Genomic DNA, 17,296 nt, shown 5'->3' with positions numbered 1-17,296 from the left:
CATTTTGATTTGTGTTAAAGTTTAAAATGGGGGCTGACTTTCTTGGAAAATCTGGTGTCAGCTGTATGTTAGGTATTGCATTACTGCTGGCTGCTTTTTTTCCCCTTGGTCTAAAGGGATATGTGCTCCCCCAGCGCTGGTGCAGAGGCTGTAGGACTGCTTGGAGTGGAGTGTTCCTGGAACATGGTCCAAGTAAGATGTTTGCATTGATAATCCACTGGGGACCTTCCAGCCCCTAAGTGAAACCAGACAATCTTTTAAGCCATTTGTCAATATGCTCACAGTTGTTATTTCTAGCCGTTCAGTGCACAAGCAAAGCAGCATCCATCTGCCTTTTTGCTTTTTTAAATTCTGCCTTGTGTTGCTGCTCGGGAGAATTTTGGGTGTCTGTGGTGGCTCCAAGGTTTAATCCAGTGTTGGGCTTGAACTAAAGTCAAAGCCAAGAGACCATGGCATTTTGTGGGCACCTTGGGTAAGGTAGGATAGAAAGCAACAGCCTGAACATAAACATTGGAAGAAGCTCCAGATTTTTCTGACATAAACAGATCACAAATTTTAGCTGTGTCTGAATTCCCCGAAAGTGAGGTGCAGAAGAGCTGTGCTCTTTCTGTTCTCACCTCCTCCTAGTTTCAAAGTAAACTGCAGCAAAACTGAGCAACTACTGAAATCCAGGAGGAATTACAGAAGAGGTAATTTGTGGTATTTACAGGTAGGGCAGTGACAGCTCTCTCTCTGCAGGCTACCAAATGCTCTGTGTTTAGTCTTAACAAGATTTAAGCGATTCCTTTTGGTGTTATCCTTTGACCTGTATATTGTGATGCTGTTAAATACTTACTAGATTATAAAGCAAAATGGCAATGAGCTACCAAATGTTTCTTTAGAGTGTACAAATGCTTAAGAACTCTGATTTTATTTCATTTTCTATCTTATTTGACACTTCCAAAGGTGACCATGTTTCCTATAGAATGGCAATTGCCAGTTTCTGGCAGCTCACTCTGTTGCAATGGGAGACTGATGCTGACAGTTCCCGGAGATGCAACTGAAAATCTGGCCTCCATGTGCAATGAGAAATGCCACTGTCAGTTGTTCCATTCCTGGCAAGGAGGACAAAATCTGAAGAAGTTCTGGCGTGGAGCTGGGCACCTCTCCCAGGCGCTCCCGGGGCTGGGGACCACATGCTGGTGGAGGCCAGGGCTGCATCCCACAGCTGGGGAGGCTGCAGCATCGTCGAGCTCCAGTTCATGATTCAGCCTCTGGCCTTGCAAAACTTACAGATGTGCTTAATTTCCTTAAATCAAATGCAAGGCAACTTGCCTTCAGTGCAAAGGCTGGGCTCTCACAAACATCTGATGGGACGTGAGCGGGGTGGGCTGACTTCATCCCCGGGAGTGTGACGGTGGGCGGGAGCCAGGACTTGTTGCTGCGCTCTAGGAAATCAGCGTGCAGCTTCCTAGGCATGTGTTCAGTACTTAGTTAGCAAAAACACTACAAGCTGTTTACTGTTTTTTGTAGAAAAACCTTGCTTTCCACGCAGGATTTATTCAGCTGTGCTTAGGGTCCAAGCAGCGCTCCGGGCGGCGTGGTGAGAGGGAGGTGGGGGGGGAAATCACTGCCCCTCTCCCCCGGCTCTCCCTCCCCTTCCTCATCCCTCCTGACGTCTGGGAATCGAAATCTCTCTCTCATCACGCCAAGGAGCAGACGAGGCGCCAAGGGCTGCTTCTCCCAGGATTTCAGAATGTAGCTGGATCCCTCGCACCTCCCGGCTGACTCCAAGGAAAGTCGTGCTGCTCCACGGAGGTTTGTGGTTCATTCCCTTTGGGGGTTCGGTTCCAGGGATGCTGAGGAGGGGCTGGATTGGGGATCGGTAGAGCAGGGAACTTCTGTGGGGTTTTGCTCTGTGGAAAACTTGGAGCTGGTGTGGTTCAGCTCGGGGCTGCCGGGGGTGGCCAGGTCTCAGCCTCCCACCACGAAGGAGCTTCAAGACTCACATTTGCTGCAGGTCGGGTCTAAATAATTCCAGGACTACTTTTAGCAAATGTTTTGGTGTGATGGATGTAAGAAATGCACTTTGTTCGTTGGCTTGTGGGTTTTTTTCCTTCTCTTTTGTGGTTAATAATATAAAACCTGCAGGAAATTGCTGCCCCTCCAGTACTTGGAAGGGTTTATTAGCAAGGGCAGTTGCCTGGGTGGGTTTTTCCTGCCTGGAGGTGTGGTGTGGCATCAAACTGATGTTCCTAAGACTGTACAGGCTGTGGGGAGCTCCAAAGGCTGATCTTAGAGATGAAACTTGTGCCTTACTTTTTTCAGACTGGTGCTGGGATAATCGAGACTTTTTGTTCAATAGTGGAACTGCAGTACAGGAGATTTCCAGGAGAGAACAGAAAGGGTTTGGTGAATGTGAATTTTTTAAAATCTATTTTAGGTCCTTTAACTAGCAAAGTGTTCAGGGAGTGTGGGACAGATGTGGACCCTGCAGCTGGCCACCTCGGGCAGGTTGCTGGTCCCTTCTGCAGGGCAGTGAGTGGGCCACGAGGTGACACTGCTTCTGCCAGCGCTTCTGTGCAGAGATAGTGATGCCCTTTGGGATGAGGAACTATCCCCAGACTGGCTGCAGAGGGTGAAAATAATTCTGTCCCCAGATCTGCACTTTCAGTTGTGCTGATTTAAAAACGTGACATGGATTTTTTTGCATAGTTTTTTTTTTTTTTTTTTTCAATTAAAATGACTACTTTTAAAATTTCCTGTACAAATAAGGGGATCTCTGACTGCTTTAACCTCCAAATCCCCTCTGAGCACACAGCTGGGGCAGGCGGGAAGCGGTGCATCCCCCTCCACACCCATTTTCCAGGCCCTGGAAATGCCACATGCTGCATGTGTTGCTGTCTCCAAATTCCTTCCCTGGGTGAGTAACAGGAGGGAGGCCCCACCAGAGGCTGCCTGTCACCGTGGTCCCCTCCATCCCGGGGTCCAGAGCTCAGCCTGGCTGGATGGTGGCACCTGTGAGGGCAGAAATGGATGGGAAGGGACCGTGGAGACCTGGTGGGAAGGAGGGAGGCCCCACCAGAGGCTGCCTGTCCCTGTGGTCCCCTCCATCCCGGGGTCCAGCACCCAGCCTGGCTGGATGGTGGCACCAGCGAGGGCAGAAATGGGTGAGAAGGGACCGTGGAGACCTGGTGGGGGCTTGGGGTCCATCAGGTGACATGTGGACAGAGGGTTCTGCAGGGTGGGGAAGAGAGAGCTCCTCCAGTCATGTGTTTTCCACCATCTCAAACAGGTCCGTGTGTTATCCCTGCTTTACAGGTAGGAGATGAAAGTTGGAGAAGAGGCAAAATAGCGATGGGTTTCCTCTGAGTGGGGAAGAAGAGATTAAGTCCTTGTTCTTTCCCTTAATCACAGTAAAGATCCATAATGGGATCTTTATGGGAGATGGTGGCTCTCTAATGGGAGCTTACTGGATCCAAACTGGGTTAGTATTAAACTCACCCTTACCAACAGGTCGGGAGGAAGCTCCTGGCTGAATCAGATCCTGCAATAAGCCTGGTTCAGTGCAGGTGGCAGAAGCCCATGTCTTTATTTTGGATCCCGTATAACCCTGGTTAACATGAAAAGATCAGACACAATCCAGTGCTTTTACCAGAGTTTGGCAGCCCCTTTGCCAGCAGAGCCATGGGGAAGGTACAAGGAGATGGAGAGCAGCTTGGTGGAGTTGCAAAATGGCACAAATGAACTTGTGATTGGGGGAATTTTTTCAAAAACGCAGGCTTCTTGCTGCTGTTTGGTACAAGTACCCCTGCAGCCAGGGCAGGCGTTGTTTTTTTGGAGGTGACAGTCAGATTCCCAAAACCCACCTGTAAATTGTTTGATGCTTTTTTATAAGTGATGACTTCATTTACTGGCTGGAAAAAAAAAAAAAGAAAGCAAGTGTTTCCCATGGCCAAGGGCTTCAGTTACACTGCAGTTGTTCCATATAACCTGATCTTCAATCAAAAAAAAATAAATCACAGACTTGAGTACGGGGGTTAACATCTCCCTGTTATAACTTGCATATTTTTCCATTCATTCTTACAGCAATTTAGAACTGATTTAAACTCCAGGAGATCATGGCTGGGTCACTCACGTGCATATTTATTTTTCCTTGAAGTCACTAAAAAGCTGACGTATTTGAAGGGAAATAGGCATTTGCCAGGAGCCTCTAAATACCTGTCCATCAAAATGAATAGAAGTGAAATGTCACTGCAGACGGCAGTGGAGGAAACTTGTGTATGGTCTGGTTCTGCCAAAAGCAATAAGGCTGAAATGGGGAGCACAAAAGATGACAGATGCCAATGATGCGTTGTAAAAGGCCAACAGCATGTGTTTTAAACCTGGTATATTGAGACTGAGACGAGGGGGAGGGATCTCTTCCACCAGGGTGGTTTTATGCTGACCTGACGTTTTCTGACCCAAACTGACTACAACTGAAATCCAGGCCAGCAAAGGTAATGAAGGAGTTGTTTCTGGAGTCTGCCTGCCCAGTGATTTGACCCATGTTGCTTATTTCCCTGCTCAGAGCAGAACCCAGCACATCCTCTACTGCCGTTGGGATGGTCCTGCCAAGAGGGCAGTGCCTTCTCCAGGACCAAGCAGGCTGAGAGGAGTACTGGGTGACAGCCTGCTCCCCACCAGGTATATAAACTCCATTTAGTACTGGGCCAACACACTGAGCAGCTGTGTTGGAGGGACCAAGATTGTAAAATAATATATAGGAATTGCAGGAAAGTTCAGTATGTGCTTCTCCTTCCACCCTTTCAGTGCTGTCAGTGATGTGCAGGGCTCAGCTTGTGGTCCCTTAACTGAGGACTGCAAAAACCTGGGGTGTGATGTGCTGAAATGTAAATTTTACTCCTCCTTCCTGATGTTTGCCTTCTCGTAGGTCCCAATGACCATGCTGATTCACACTTGCTTCTTTTTTGCCTGCCTGCCTGTGGCGAGCCATGTCTGGGGACGAGTGGGCCAAGGTAAGGACCCCTTGCTTGGGGCAATTCCCTCCGGTCTGGATGTCACCTGGGTTAGCCCAGCTCTGGCCTGAGCCCTTCCTGCTGGCAGTGGCACCACATATGAGGGATGTTCCCAATCACACGCAGGGTTTCAGAGGGTTGCTCTGCTCTGGGGGATGTTCCCAATCACACGCAGGGTTTCAGGGGGCTGCTTTGCTCTCGCAGGGTTTCAGAGGGTTGCTCTGCTCTGGTGTCTGTTGGTGAAGCTCCAAACAGCCCATCTCCACACATGGGAGATCAGGGGCCTGTCTGGGGGGAGCATCTCCATCCATTCCCACCCCATCCTCATCACTGGCATTGGTTCAGTGTGCTGCTCGATGGGCTGTTTGGAGCTTCACCAACAGACATCTCCACACATGGGAGATCAGGAGGCCTGTCTGGGGGGAGCACCTCCATCCATTCCCACCCCATCCTCATCACTGGCATTGGTTCAGTGTGCTGCTCCCTTGCACCAGGGCTGCATTTCAGCCTGTATGAGCAATGAAGGGTGCTTTTGGCATCTGCAAATGGAGCTTGAGCAATAGGAATAAAAAAGAACTTGCTTCTGTTATTCTCTGCATCTGTCCTGAACTCTGCAGCTATTGCTTTGGACGTACAGTGGTGATGAGTGGTGCAACATCTGGATAAGAAAGCACATGAGGTGCATTCCTCCTGTAACATATAGTGCTCTGATAGTACCATAAATGACCAGAAAACACCCATATCACCTCACCATAACCTTTCTGATGTTGAAGATCCACCTTTGTATTATGTTTGAACCTTCTGTGGAAGTGGTCAGCACAAAGGTATCTTAGAGATGTGATGGCATTGCAGAGTCTCCATGCTGTGTGTCTTCCTGATCAGCCTCTACAGATAATTCTGGGCTTAACTCTCAGCCAGAGAGCAAGGTTACAGCATCAAATAGTGCACATCCAATGCAGGACAGGGAAACACTGGAGCTTTCATGGCACTGGAGTTCATTTGCATCCAGCACATAATGGTGCTTTAGAGGATGCTGTCCTTTGGTCTGTCTGGGGACATTCTTGCCTTTTTAGCTTCTGGGCTCCTAGAGTGATGGCCGAAGAGCTGGACATCTCCGTGTTTAATCTAAAGAAGACAGCTCCGTGTTTAATCTGACTATGAATTCCCTCATTGTTCCATGATCTTTTACCATTTCTCTTAGGCGTGATTCTGGGATTTTATTTTGCCCCTTGCCCTTCTTCCCCATGTTATCTTTCTTCCTCTTCAGATTTGCCAAGGGTGAGATGTGAATCTGAGCTTTGTTTCCCCAAAAATAGTTTTCTGATGGTCAGGCAGGCAGCCTGCAGGAAGTCTCCACGCAGAAAGGTTAAGGCACAGATGTTGGGCTGAGACAAGCAAGTCCTCACTTCCCACTCTCCCTGCTTTCCTGGGCTGTGACTTGGTGGCAAAGATGTCAGGAGATGTCTGGACACCATGCAAGACCATAATAAGGACTTGAGGAGTTGTGGGCAAGACAGTCTGCCAGCACTGAGTGGACACTCCAGGTCATCCTAAGCTTTTTTTTTTTTATGAGTAATGGTAAAAGGAAAGAGATTGGTAACAACAGCAAATGAAAGTGGGCATTTCAGTGCAGATGCTCATATTGTGCAGGCAGAGGACATGCTCACTCATTGCTAATTAGGGCAGCCCACTGGAAAGGCAGCTGTAGGTACAACGTCAGGAAGGAGGGGAGACAAATCTGCTGAGTTGCCATCCTATATCCAGTCAAGCGAAAAAGTTTCATATGGTGACATTTCTATGACAGAACAGCTATGTTTTGCCAAGGAATCCTTGATACAAAGAGCGACACGTGAGTTCAGACATCTAGCTGGGGTTTAAAAGATATCTGTGAAATCCGGAGATGATAGGGGAATATGTTCTTTCTTCTTTTTACTTCCTTGTCTGATATTTTTTTTCCTCAGGATTTGTCATTTGGTTTGCTGCTCCCTGCAGCAAACTGATACAAGCTGGTGCCCATGAGTTATGGTCCTGCCAGGAACTGTTATTTACACTTTATCAGGTTTTCTTTCATTTTTTTCTTCTGCTTTTTTTCCTTTTTTTTTCTTCTTAACCCAGCTGGTCCTTGGAGCTGCCTCTGAAACAATCTTTCTGCAGAAGTATGGGATCCTTCACCTGGAGGATTTCTCTATTTCTCAGCATCCCAAGCCTATTGAAGAGCCTCACTGAGCCCTTTTATCTATTTCCTGCCCTACCATTTCAGATGTTTGCACCAAACACACTTGCTGAAGCAAAATATCCTGCATGAAAGCTCCTGGGAGAGTCCTCCAAGATGCGAGGGGTGCAGAGAAAGCCCTTACCTCTATGTCAGGCTGTTTTCCCTGTTTGCAGCAGTATATACTGAGTTCTCATCTCAACACCTGAGAAAGTCCTCTTCTCACAGGGTGGATGGGACAGGTTTGCAGTCACTCATGGTAGGTTTCCTGGCAGAGGTGCAGGAGTTGCTCCAGGGGATACTGTGGACTTGATGGGATGACAAGGGTTCCCTCTGCACTGTAACTATTCCTTTGTCCATAGAGGAGATGACACAGGGCGTTTTGGTGGTGCATGTGTGGAGGGAGGAACTGCATCCGTAACAACATGGACACGTCTCCTCCCTAGGGTCGGGCCGGCTGAAACTCACTGTCCTTTCAGAAGACAGGCTCCAAATGAAATGGAAAGAGACTGAAGGGAACATCAACGGCTACAAGGTTCGGGTAAAGCCCATGGCAGGTATGTGCTAATGTGCTGGACATCAGAGCCAGCAGAAATTTGTGTATGAGTGAGGGACTGAGCTCCACCGTTATGACCAGTGACAACAGGACTTCAGTAAGAGCATTATTTTGACCTTAAGGCAATAGAGGTAAGGCAGAGGGAATTATCCATTACTTATTCTTGTTTCAAGTGTTGATTACCAAGTTCAACTGTATGGACAAGAAGTTTTTCTGGCCACCATGAGAACAGTCCACAGTGCCACGTCAGTGCAGGCACAGCCTCACTCATTCACAAGAGGGAGATGAAATTCACCCTTCTTCATCCTAGAGGAAAGCCTTACCCAGAAAGTGTTGCTATTTGGCACTGTGTGAGAAAAAAGATAAGGAAAGGCCCATTGTCTGGTTCTTCTGTGGGAGCTCCCAGCTCTCCCTGCATTTGCAGGGACGTGGGATGGGAGTCCTTGATGCTCTGTGTGTGCGTAGCTCAGCCCCTTGGCTCCCTGTCCTGGCTGAGCTCCAGCTCTCCCTGACTTTGGACACTGAACCTGGTGGTGTTGGAAGGACACGATGTCCTTCAGTGGGGAGCAACGGTTGGAGGCAACCTTGGTCTTGGCTGGCATTTGGCTTTCGGTCACTTCTTCGTTCCCAGTGAGCTGGAGAAGGGATCTGCCAGGCAGGAGTGCGTGCGGCAAAGCTCTTGTGATCATCCGCCCGCTCCGAGCTCAGCCCCCACCTGTTTCCCAGCTGGAGCAGGAGGTTTCTCATTCCTTCCCTTCTCTGTTCCTCCCCAGGCCTCAGCTCGGTGGAGAGTGATGAGCATCCCGGGAATGCAGGGAATCCCCACCAGCCCTCCCAGCACATGCCTGAGGCTTTCCCTCTGCGTAGGCTGGGGAGCTCCGTCTCCAGCCCAAGGCATGAGCGCAGGGATGACGGGGTCAGAAATGCATCCGTCTCCATAATTTAAAGCTTGTGGACCTTTCCTAATCACAGGGGTTTAGGGATGTAGTTTGCCTCTCTCCCTTTGGTTTGCATAGCACAGGGACCATGGCTTTGCAGAGCTGCCTTCCTCCATCTGCTCACTGCTGTGCCAGAGCAGAAATGTCCCAGTTCCTGGCTGGGCAAAGCATCACAGCCCCAGGACAGGTCCCACAGCCCCAGGACATGGCCAGAGGGATCTGGAGGCAGTGCTGGCTCCAGAAATGCTCTCTCTTCCCTCAGAGAGCAGCTGCCCTTAGAAAGAGATGGGGTTTGCAGAGACAGCACAGTAAGACTGTCTGGGATAAGTAAAACGAGTCCCAAGTGCCACTGGTGACCTCTGGAGACACCAAGCCACTTCCTCATTTTGTCACATATGACCATCAATTGGTTGGATATTTTCATAATCAGTATTTACTAGAAGTTTCCTGGTCTTTACCCTCTGAAGACTGTCTTTTCACTGAGCATCTCCTTGAGAAGTTGGTGAAAGTTGCACTAATGCTGGATGGTAACTGGTTTTTCGTTTTGGGCATGTATCAGGGATTTTAAAAAAAACAACTAAACATTCTCAACTCTGGATTGGGAAAAAGAGTAAAAAACAGAGACCCACAAAATTAAAAAAAGAAATCAGAGTTGACCGAGGTCCCTAGGCAGACATTCCCTGCATTTCAGCAGTGTTATTGCTACTGTCAACTTAAATTTAAGCTCTAACAGCCTCTGAACTGTGGTTTCATCCCACCTCAGGGGATTCGGAGCAAGAAGTCATGCTGAAAACCAAGACTCCCAAAGCCACAGTGGGCGGGCTGAGCCCTACCAAGGAATACACGCTGCAGGTCTACGTGCTCAACGGCTCCCAGGAAGCCCTGTTTGCCAAGAGGAAATTTGTGAGTAAGTAGAGAGTGATACATTTCACTGTTCAGAGCTCCTAAGAGCTCATCCTCCAGACTTCATCCCCCTGAAGATTCTGTGACAATCACAGAGACTGTTGCTATTCAGGTTGGAAGGTTAGAAAGGGGGATGCTGAAGACACAGGAGATGAAGGATGGACTGTGACTCACAGACCTGTCTAGATTAACTCTCCCTGATTTTGGTCTCCCTACAGTAGAGGAACTAAAAAATGCATCCCAGACCAGAAACAACCGAAGAAACTCAGGAGCTGCATCAGGAAAGAATCTCACCTCTTCAGGGAGCTCAGCAGCTGAGCACAGTGGGGTGCCAGAGGCCACCCCACCACCCCTGAACACTGTCCTGACACAGCCAGGTGGGTGCAAAGCTGTCCCTAAAAGCAATCACACCCTCCATCTGCAACCCCTGCTTCATCAGGGACATTCTTTCAGTGAGACATGCCTCATCTCTAGCATCTCTGAACTACAAGAACACAGTCAGCAACCTACAAATATTTGCCCCTCGTGCCAGGCAAACTGTCCAGCCTGACAAGGCTCTGTCATGTGTTCCAAGGGCTGACAGGTATTCAAATTAAACAAGATACAGCCAAATCCTTCAACTGACAACAGATCCCTTTGAGAACAAGCTGCTCCCAAAGCACTGGGGCTAATGATGCCTGATTTCCCAGGCTGCTGATTGAACTGGCTATGTAAATGCATAGATTCTTGTGTGTCTAACAAGAAGGTTAAAAAAAGCATTTATACATGTTGGTGGAAGAGAGATTCATCAGGGCCATTATACAAAAAGACTGGCACTAAGGTGAGATGTTTCTGAGTCACAAGCTGCTGATGTCTGGAGAGTACACTGAATATCAGGTGCCATGGTATGTTTTCCCTGTTTTATATTTTATAAAATTTAATGATTTTTCATCATTAAAGATAATGGGAAGAACAAACTTTTGATGCGATCCATTACTGATGTTATTATTATTAACTCTTAAGCCCACTTGCAGCCCTCAGAGAGGCATGAATGTGGACAATACCCTCTATCTACCTATTTGCAAAAGGTTGTAGGACTTTTATCCTCTCAGAGCCCCCTACACCTCTGTCAAGTGTGGCTGAAATAAGCAGATGACTGCAGCAGGTTGCATGGGGATAACACAGCGGGGACAATGGGTGTTTTCTCTTTGGAGCACAGCAAAGGACAGAGCTGAAAAGAAAAGGCAGAAGGGGACTCAGCCAAAGGGCTCAGGAGAAAGCACAAGAAACCAGCCTGGTGCAATCCTCTATCTACCTATTTGCAAAAGGTTGTAGGACTTTTATCCTCTCAGAGCCCCCTACACCTCTGTCAAGTGTGGCTGAAATAAGCAGATGACTGCAGCAGGTTGCATGGGGATAACACAGCGGGGACAATGGGTGTTTTCTCTTTGGAGCACAGCAAAGGACAGAGCTGAAAAGAAAAGGCAGAAGGGGACTCAGCCAAAGGGCTCAGGAGAAAGCACAAGAAACCAGCCTGGTGCAGAGGCCAGTGTGACAGAAGCAACACCAACATCCACCAGAGCATCCCAGCGCACGCCTGCAAACCCGGAGAGAGAGTCTCTAGGAAAAGAAAAACCCACAAAGGATTCATCGAGGCGAGGTGAGAAGGGTTTCAAACATCCTTGTTCCTTCTTCCCTGCTGTTTTCCTTAAAGCTTGTTGAATACAATCCTTCCATCCCACTCCCTGCCACCACAATTTTCAAGAGTACAGCCGCTGCTGATAGTGCTTTTAATTGCTAGGTCATGCTTTGGGGAACAGGCCAGGAATCACTGGGGAAGTTTGGAGTTCTGAAGAACATCATAGATTTTAAGGCAACTGGTGCTAGGCCAAAAATTCCTTTAATTTTTTTGGTTTAATTTATTGTTTTACCATCCCTGCTGTTTTCCTTAAAGCTTGTTGAATACAATCCTTCCATCCCACTCCCTGCCACCACAATTTTCAAGAGTACAGCCGCTGCTGATAGTGCTTTTAATTGCTAGGTCATGCTTTGGGGAACAGGCCAGGAATCACTGGGGAAGTTTGGAGTTCTGAAGAACATCATAGATTTTAAGGCAACTGGAGCTAGGCCAAAAATTCCTTTAATTTTTTTGGTTTAATTTATTGTTTTACCATTATTCTCTCTCTTAATGTTGCCACCTCCTCCTGCTTCTGGCAGATTCATTTAAGAGTTTATATTCTTCAACAGTTCCCCAGCCATGGACCTTTCCAAGCCTTCAGAAGGAGAGGGGTGCATTGGTGATGTTCATTACCCAACCTGCTCCACCTCCTGGACTTGTTCTTCATGTTTCACAGATAACTGATCCATGATGTTCCCTCAGATTCATCAATTGAGAGTATGGCAGGGCAGATGACTCACAGCACTGCTGAAAGAGTGGGAATGGGATCATCCAGAGCATCCTCATTTGATCCCTTGAGACCAGTAGGAATCCATGGCTGTGAGAAAAGATGGAAAAGTAACTACTTTGGAGCCTGCTGAATCTTGATGGGTTCATCTATTTCCCCCCACCAAAGGTGGAAAATCCCCCATCTGAAAAACATTCAAGGAAGATGTATTTGATCAGCAACATGCCCTATCTTATCCTCTGTTAAGCTGCAGGCCTGGGGTGAGGAGAAAGGCAGGGCTTGAGTATCTGTGATGTCAGCAGGTTTTTATGGAGAGATTGGATTTAATATAAAGCCACAAAATAATTATAGCCCCCGGGGGATCTTGTGATGGAATGGAATTAAGCAATCACCTGCAGTTCTTGGAGACTTAGGCTAGATAAAAGGGAAGCACTGGGCTGGGACTGAGATGTAATGGAGCTGACAGCTTGCTGAGAGCAGTGCTTGGGTTAGACACGCACTTCCTGACAGATTTAACCCCTTCTTGGCAGCTGTGCACCATTCAATTTCTTGGTAATGAGGTGAGTTACCCATAGCCACATGGTTTTCCCAAGCTGCTGGGGTGTGTCAGGCTCGCAGATGATCCAATCCAGTATCCAGCCTTTACACTCTGCATTTTCTTTTTATCTTAAAACCAAAGCAGTTTTTCCTCCTTCAAAATTGCTTCTCTCAATATCGCACCTTATACCCTCCAGGTTCCCAGTTTCAGTGCGACACATCTGCAATGGCTGATATCATCCTGCTCGTGGATGGATCTTGGAGCATCGGACGCAACAGTTTCAAGCTCATTAAGGAATTTCTCAGCAATTTGATTTCCCCATTCAATATTGGCCAAGACAGGATAAGAGTAGGTAGGACACTTTCCTGTTTCCTGATCTTGGGCGGTCTATGTTCGAAGGGGTCTTGGTCTCTCTGTTCCTGTGGTTATGTGCTTCTCTGAGGAGCTTTTATTCCTTTTCCTACCATCTGGTAGCAAGCTCTGGCCTCTAGTGGCTGTAAAAAATAGTTGCACAGTGAAGAGAAGCGATGTCTGCTGGGCAGCACCAGGTCGGGCATTGATGCTCAGACACATTTGGGGTTTGCTGCCTACCTTTGAGGAGGTGCTCAGCCTCCACAGCACCGCAGAGACAGACGTGGTGGCAATGCTGTATCGGTGCTGCTCTGAGTTCAGCTCAGAGCTGTGTTACTTCCAGTTCTGAGAGTTGCTTACCCCAGTATGACAAGGACTATACAGAGAAGAGGAGCTAAAAACCAAATCTGCTCACCTCCAGACCCGTTCATCATATTGGGTCATCCTCCCATGGCAAGCCTGATGCCGCCTCCCCAAAATGAATCTCCTCTTGCAGCTTTACCTTGGGTTGCATGAAGCTGATAGCTCTTGTCTTCCCCAGGGCTGTCCCAGTACAGCAGCGACCCCCGCACAGAGTGGGATCTGAGTGCTTACTCGACGAGGGACCAGGTGCTGGAAGCCGTGAGGAATTTGCGGTACAAGGGCGGCAACACCTTTACGGGTAACTCCATCTCACAGGTCTCTGCTAAATGATATGTGCAGTGGGGGAAGCTGTTCCCATGGGATGACCTCCACGAGGGGAGAGAAAAGAGAAAAGGTGGTGGTGGTGGGGGTTACCTGCAAGTCTGTAGCACATCATCCATCTCTGGTCCTCCCCAGGTCTGGCACTGACACACGTCCTGGAGCAGAATTTGAAACCGGAGGCTGGTGCCCGGCTGGAGGCTGAGAAGTTGGTAATCCTCCTGACTGATGGAAAATCCCAGGACGACGCCAACTTGGCTGCTCAGACGTTGAAAAACCTGGGCATAGAGATATTTGCCATTGGTAAGCCCACAGCCATCGATAAGCTGTAGGAAAAAGTCCATCTACTTCTGATCTTCTTCAAATTATGCTCCCTCAAATTTGATGGGAGCATCCTGCTGCTTTAAAACTAAGGTAACAGGTAAAACCTCATTACGTTGTGGCTAAGATGAAAATTAACTCATTTATTCAGTGCAGGCAGTGTCTTCAAAGGGGATATTGTTTGTTTAGACAAAACACTCATTTGCATGAGATATTTTGTACCTCCCATCCATAAGACCTTTGCGAGCCTCAGAGACCTGTGCCACGAGAACAATATTCTCAGCTGTGGAATTAGGTGAGAGAACATTGTATTGGGGAGGGCAGGAGACCTCCATTATAATTACTGCCTCTCACAACTTTCCATTTCTCTGAATAATAACATTATCTGCTCTTTGCTACCCAGCAGCAATAATAAGACAAAAAATTGCCTTGAGCAGCTCTGTCCTTGATGACTAAACCGGTCTGCCAGACTAATACATGGGCAATAAAGTTACAGAGAAAACTCACCTAAAATTGCAATATCTCCAGAACTTTAAGTGCTAATTTCTGTTGGGAAGACAGAAGCAAGGGTTTATTGCATAGGGTTATGTAGGTAAGTGTCTGGCGCTGTGATTTCTTTCATGGACTGGGTGGAGCTGCTGAGCTTCAGATGTGTGTGTAGCACAACACACAGCTGTGTACCTGAAATCACTTGGAGATCTGTTCCTGGCTGGGGCATTTGCCTTTCCTTTCTGGTTAGAGAAGGATCATATCTTTTAGTCCTTAGAGATCAGGACGTGAGTATTAATCTCAATAACACCTTGGTGGTCACTACAAGAGGAAGGAGGCTAACAAAACTGTTAAGGTAATGGTCTTGGATCTGAGAAACCGTGTGGGTTCCCCATCTGGCAATGGCACTACTTGGGCAATGCTAGGGTGACCTTCAGCCTGGCCCTGGGAAGGAAAATAACAATATGTTGTGGGGCTTGGTCTGCAGAGGGTTAATGAGGATGCAGAGCAGGATAGGGATGGAGGATGCTCTGTGCCGGTGAAATCCTGCTAAATAAATGATCTGCTTTTTGCTCATCCCTGAGACTCTTGAAATGCAATGTGATGTTCTGATGAACAACAGGCTCTCTGTGGGGAGTGCTGGCACCTCATAAATATAAAATTGTTGTTTATTCATTCACTCATTCCCCCATTTATGCCAACTGCCTCTTAGGGTGAAAAATATCTGCCTTCCTGGTAGCAAAGCCTGCAAGTGATGAGGAGGCAGGAAAACAGAAGAAGGATTCACTAGACTGTCTCCAGACCACAAAAAACCTTCTGAGCCCACAGAGTTGGGGGCTCAGTCCCAGGCTGGACTGAGGCTGTTGCTGCAGGAAAGCCTGAGGCCATCCTCAGATACCACCATCCAACTGGCATGACTGGGAGGCTCTGCTTGGAGAGCAGGATGACAGTGGACCATCCTGCTCCTGAGCAAATGACACAGAAGCATGAGGCAGAAGCTGCTCCTCTCTGGGGAGTTTTCTCAGTCTCGATCTCTGCTCTGGTTGCAGGGGTGAAGAATGCAGACGAGGCAGAGCTGAAGCAGGTGGCCTCGGAGCCGCTGGAGCTCACGGTGTACAACGTGCTGGATTTCCCACTGCTGAGCTCCCTGGTTGGCAAACTCACCCGGGTCCTGTGCACCAGGATCAAGGAGAAGAGCAACAAGGAAAATGCAGGTGAAGTGAAACCTCCTCAGAGAGAGCTGAGCTTCCTCCTGCTCGTCATCCACCTTCCTTGTCGTTAGGATTGACCCTTTCTCACACCTTTCCCTCCATGAAATCCACCACCCTGTCAGCACCACCTAACTCTTCTCCTCCAGTGCTGATCTCCTTGCTCAGCCTTGTGATTGTTGTCTTCTACAAGACCTTCTGGATGCATTTTTTCCACTCTGACACTCAGACACTACCTGTAGATGTTTCCATTCTGATGCTCTTGCTTTAGTTATCTGCTTTTGAGCTGTGAGCCAATACAGGCAACAGCCATTCCTACCAGGGGTTTGAATAACTCTTGACAGGTATAATCACCTAATGACAATAACTATCATTGTAGGGAAGAGGGGACCTCTTTTCCTCTTCCATTACCATGTGGCGTGAAAAAATGCATTATAACCACCTCCTTTTCTGATTTTCTTCCAACCAAGAGGAGGCAGAAAAAACAAAAAAGTTAATTTGAGAACATATTAGGGAGAGTGTACAGAGAAAATGTGGAGGTAGGAAGAGGAGATAACAAAACATTTAAACATTCCCTGCACTTCACTTTAAATGATGGATCTCCAAGGCATTTTCAAGTTAAAACCAAACAGACTATTTATTTCCTTTGCTGGAGAGCAGCTTGTATAATGAACAAGAGAGGGAAAAACCACTCCAGGTGTTAGCTTAGACCCTCAGGAGAGAAATATCACATACATATTTCCATGTCTCTTTTCTCTAATATTGGCCTAGGGAGAGTAGGAATCTAAATTTCAAGCATACTTTTATTTTAATTCGCTGGAGATTCATAGAAATAAATTGATTAATCCTTATTAATTTGTACTTGTTTGGTACAATTAGATGTTTTTCAAAGGTACATGTTAGGTGCATGATGGGCTGCTCAAAAAAGAAACCAAAATAACTTCTGCTTGTTCTTTTTTGACAAATTTTGATGACTGAGGAAAGCTGCATCATCTTTTGGATAGATGTAAAAATGCAGAATTGTGTTGAAAAAATATTCCCAGCACCCAGCAAAATACACAGCCTCTTCTCTGTGGAGTATTTATGTTCTCCATGTGCTCAGTTTTAAAATATTTATTTCAGAGCAGTTTGGAACCGTTTCTATATTCTATAGGGAAAGAGACTGTAACTTGATTTGAAAAATGTCACTTGTATTTATGAGCTGGAAAGTACATTTGGCAGGAGAAGTCTGAATATAAGAAAGTAACTGTTTTTAATTCCTAGGCAGCGCTGTGAAAGATATCCCTGTGAACACAGGTCCCCAGCTGAGCCCGACTGACCTTAAAATATCAGCAGTGACCTCTAAGAGCATGCACTTGACCTGGAGTCCTCCTCTGAGACCACCAAAGAAATACCGGATTGTGTATTATCCTTCTAAGGGTGGTATCCCCAAAGAGGTGAGACCTTTCTCTGGACATCTGAGACTGCAGTATTTTCCAGATGGTGGCTGGGAATTTAACCTTTCTCTGGACATCTGAGACTGCAGTATCTTCCAGGTGGTGGCTGAGAATTTAAGTAGACCTGAGTAGACAAACAAATGAAGATAGAGGTACAGTTCTTGTGGGACATCAGCTAAAGCCAGAGATTAAATTAAATACACAATTAGTGTAAATGTGATCAGCTGATAGGATTACAAGACAGAAGAGGAAATGGGATGAATATCATCTTTCTAGAAATAC

General features: G+C 47.2%; 1 protein-coding gene across 1 annotated transcript in view; it reads left to right on the top strand.

The window, feature by feature from the left end:
• The first annotated feature begins 1,497 nt into the window (after window positions 1–1,497).
• The window catches only part of COL20A1 (collagen, type XX, alpha 1), a 49,904-nt gene continuing 34,105 nt past the window's right edge, over window positions 1,498–17,296 (top strand). The window contains exons 1-11 of the mRNA XM_014955586.1: window positions 1,498–1,797; window positions 4,913–4,997; window positions 7,656–7,766; window positions 9,467–9,610; window positions 9,825–9,983; window positions 11,045–11,245; window positions 12,725–12,880; window positions 13,421–13,540; window positions 13,699–13,863; window positions 15,420–15,584; window positions 16,842–17,014. Of these exons, the coding sequence (XP_014811072.1) occupies window positions 4,919–4,997; window positions 7,656–7,766; window positions 9,467–9,610; window positions 9,825–9,983; window positions 11,045–11,245; window positions 12,725–12,880; window positions 13,421–13,540; window positions 13,699–13,863; window positions 15,420–15,584; window positions 16,842–17,014 (1,473 nt within the window). The 5' untranslated portion in view covers window positions 1,498–1,797; window positions 4,913–4,918. The remainder of the gene's footprint in view (window positions 1,798–4,912; window positions 4,998–7,655; window positions 7,767–9,466; window positions 9,611–9,824; window positions 9,984–11,044; window positions 11,246–12,724; window positions 12,881–13,420; window positions 13,541–13,698; window positions 13,864–15,419; window positions 15,585–16,841; window positions 17,015–17,296) is intronic.

The sequence above is a fragment of the Calidris pugnax genome, unplaced genomic scaffold, assembly GCF_001431845.1.
Source record: "Calidris pugnax isolate Ruff unplaced genomic scaffold, ASM143184v1 scaffold50, whole genome shotgun sequence".
In the NCBI taxonomy this organism is placed as follows: domain Eukaryota; kingdom Metazoa; phylum Chordata; class Aves; order Charadriiformes; family Scolopacidae; genus Calidris; species Calidris pugnax.
This window is presented reverse-complemented; position numbering and strand designations above follow the sequence as displayed.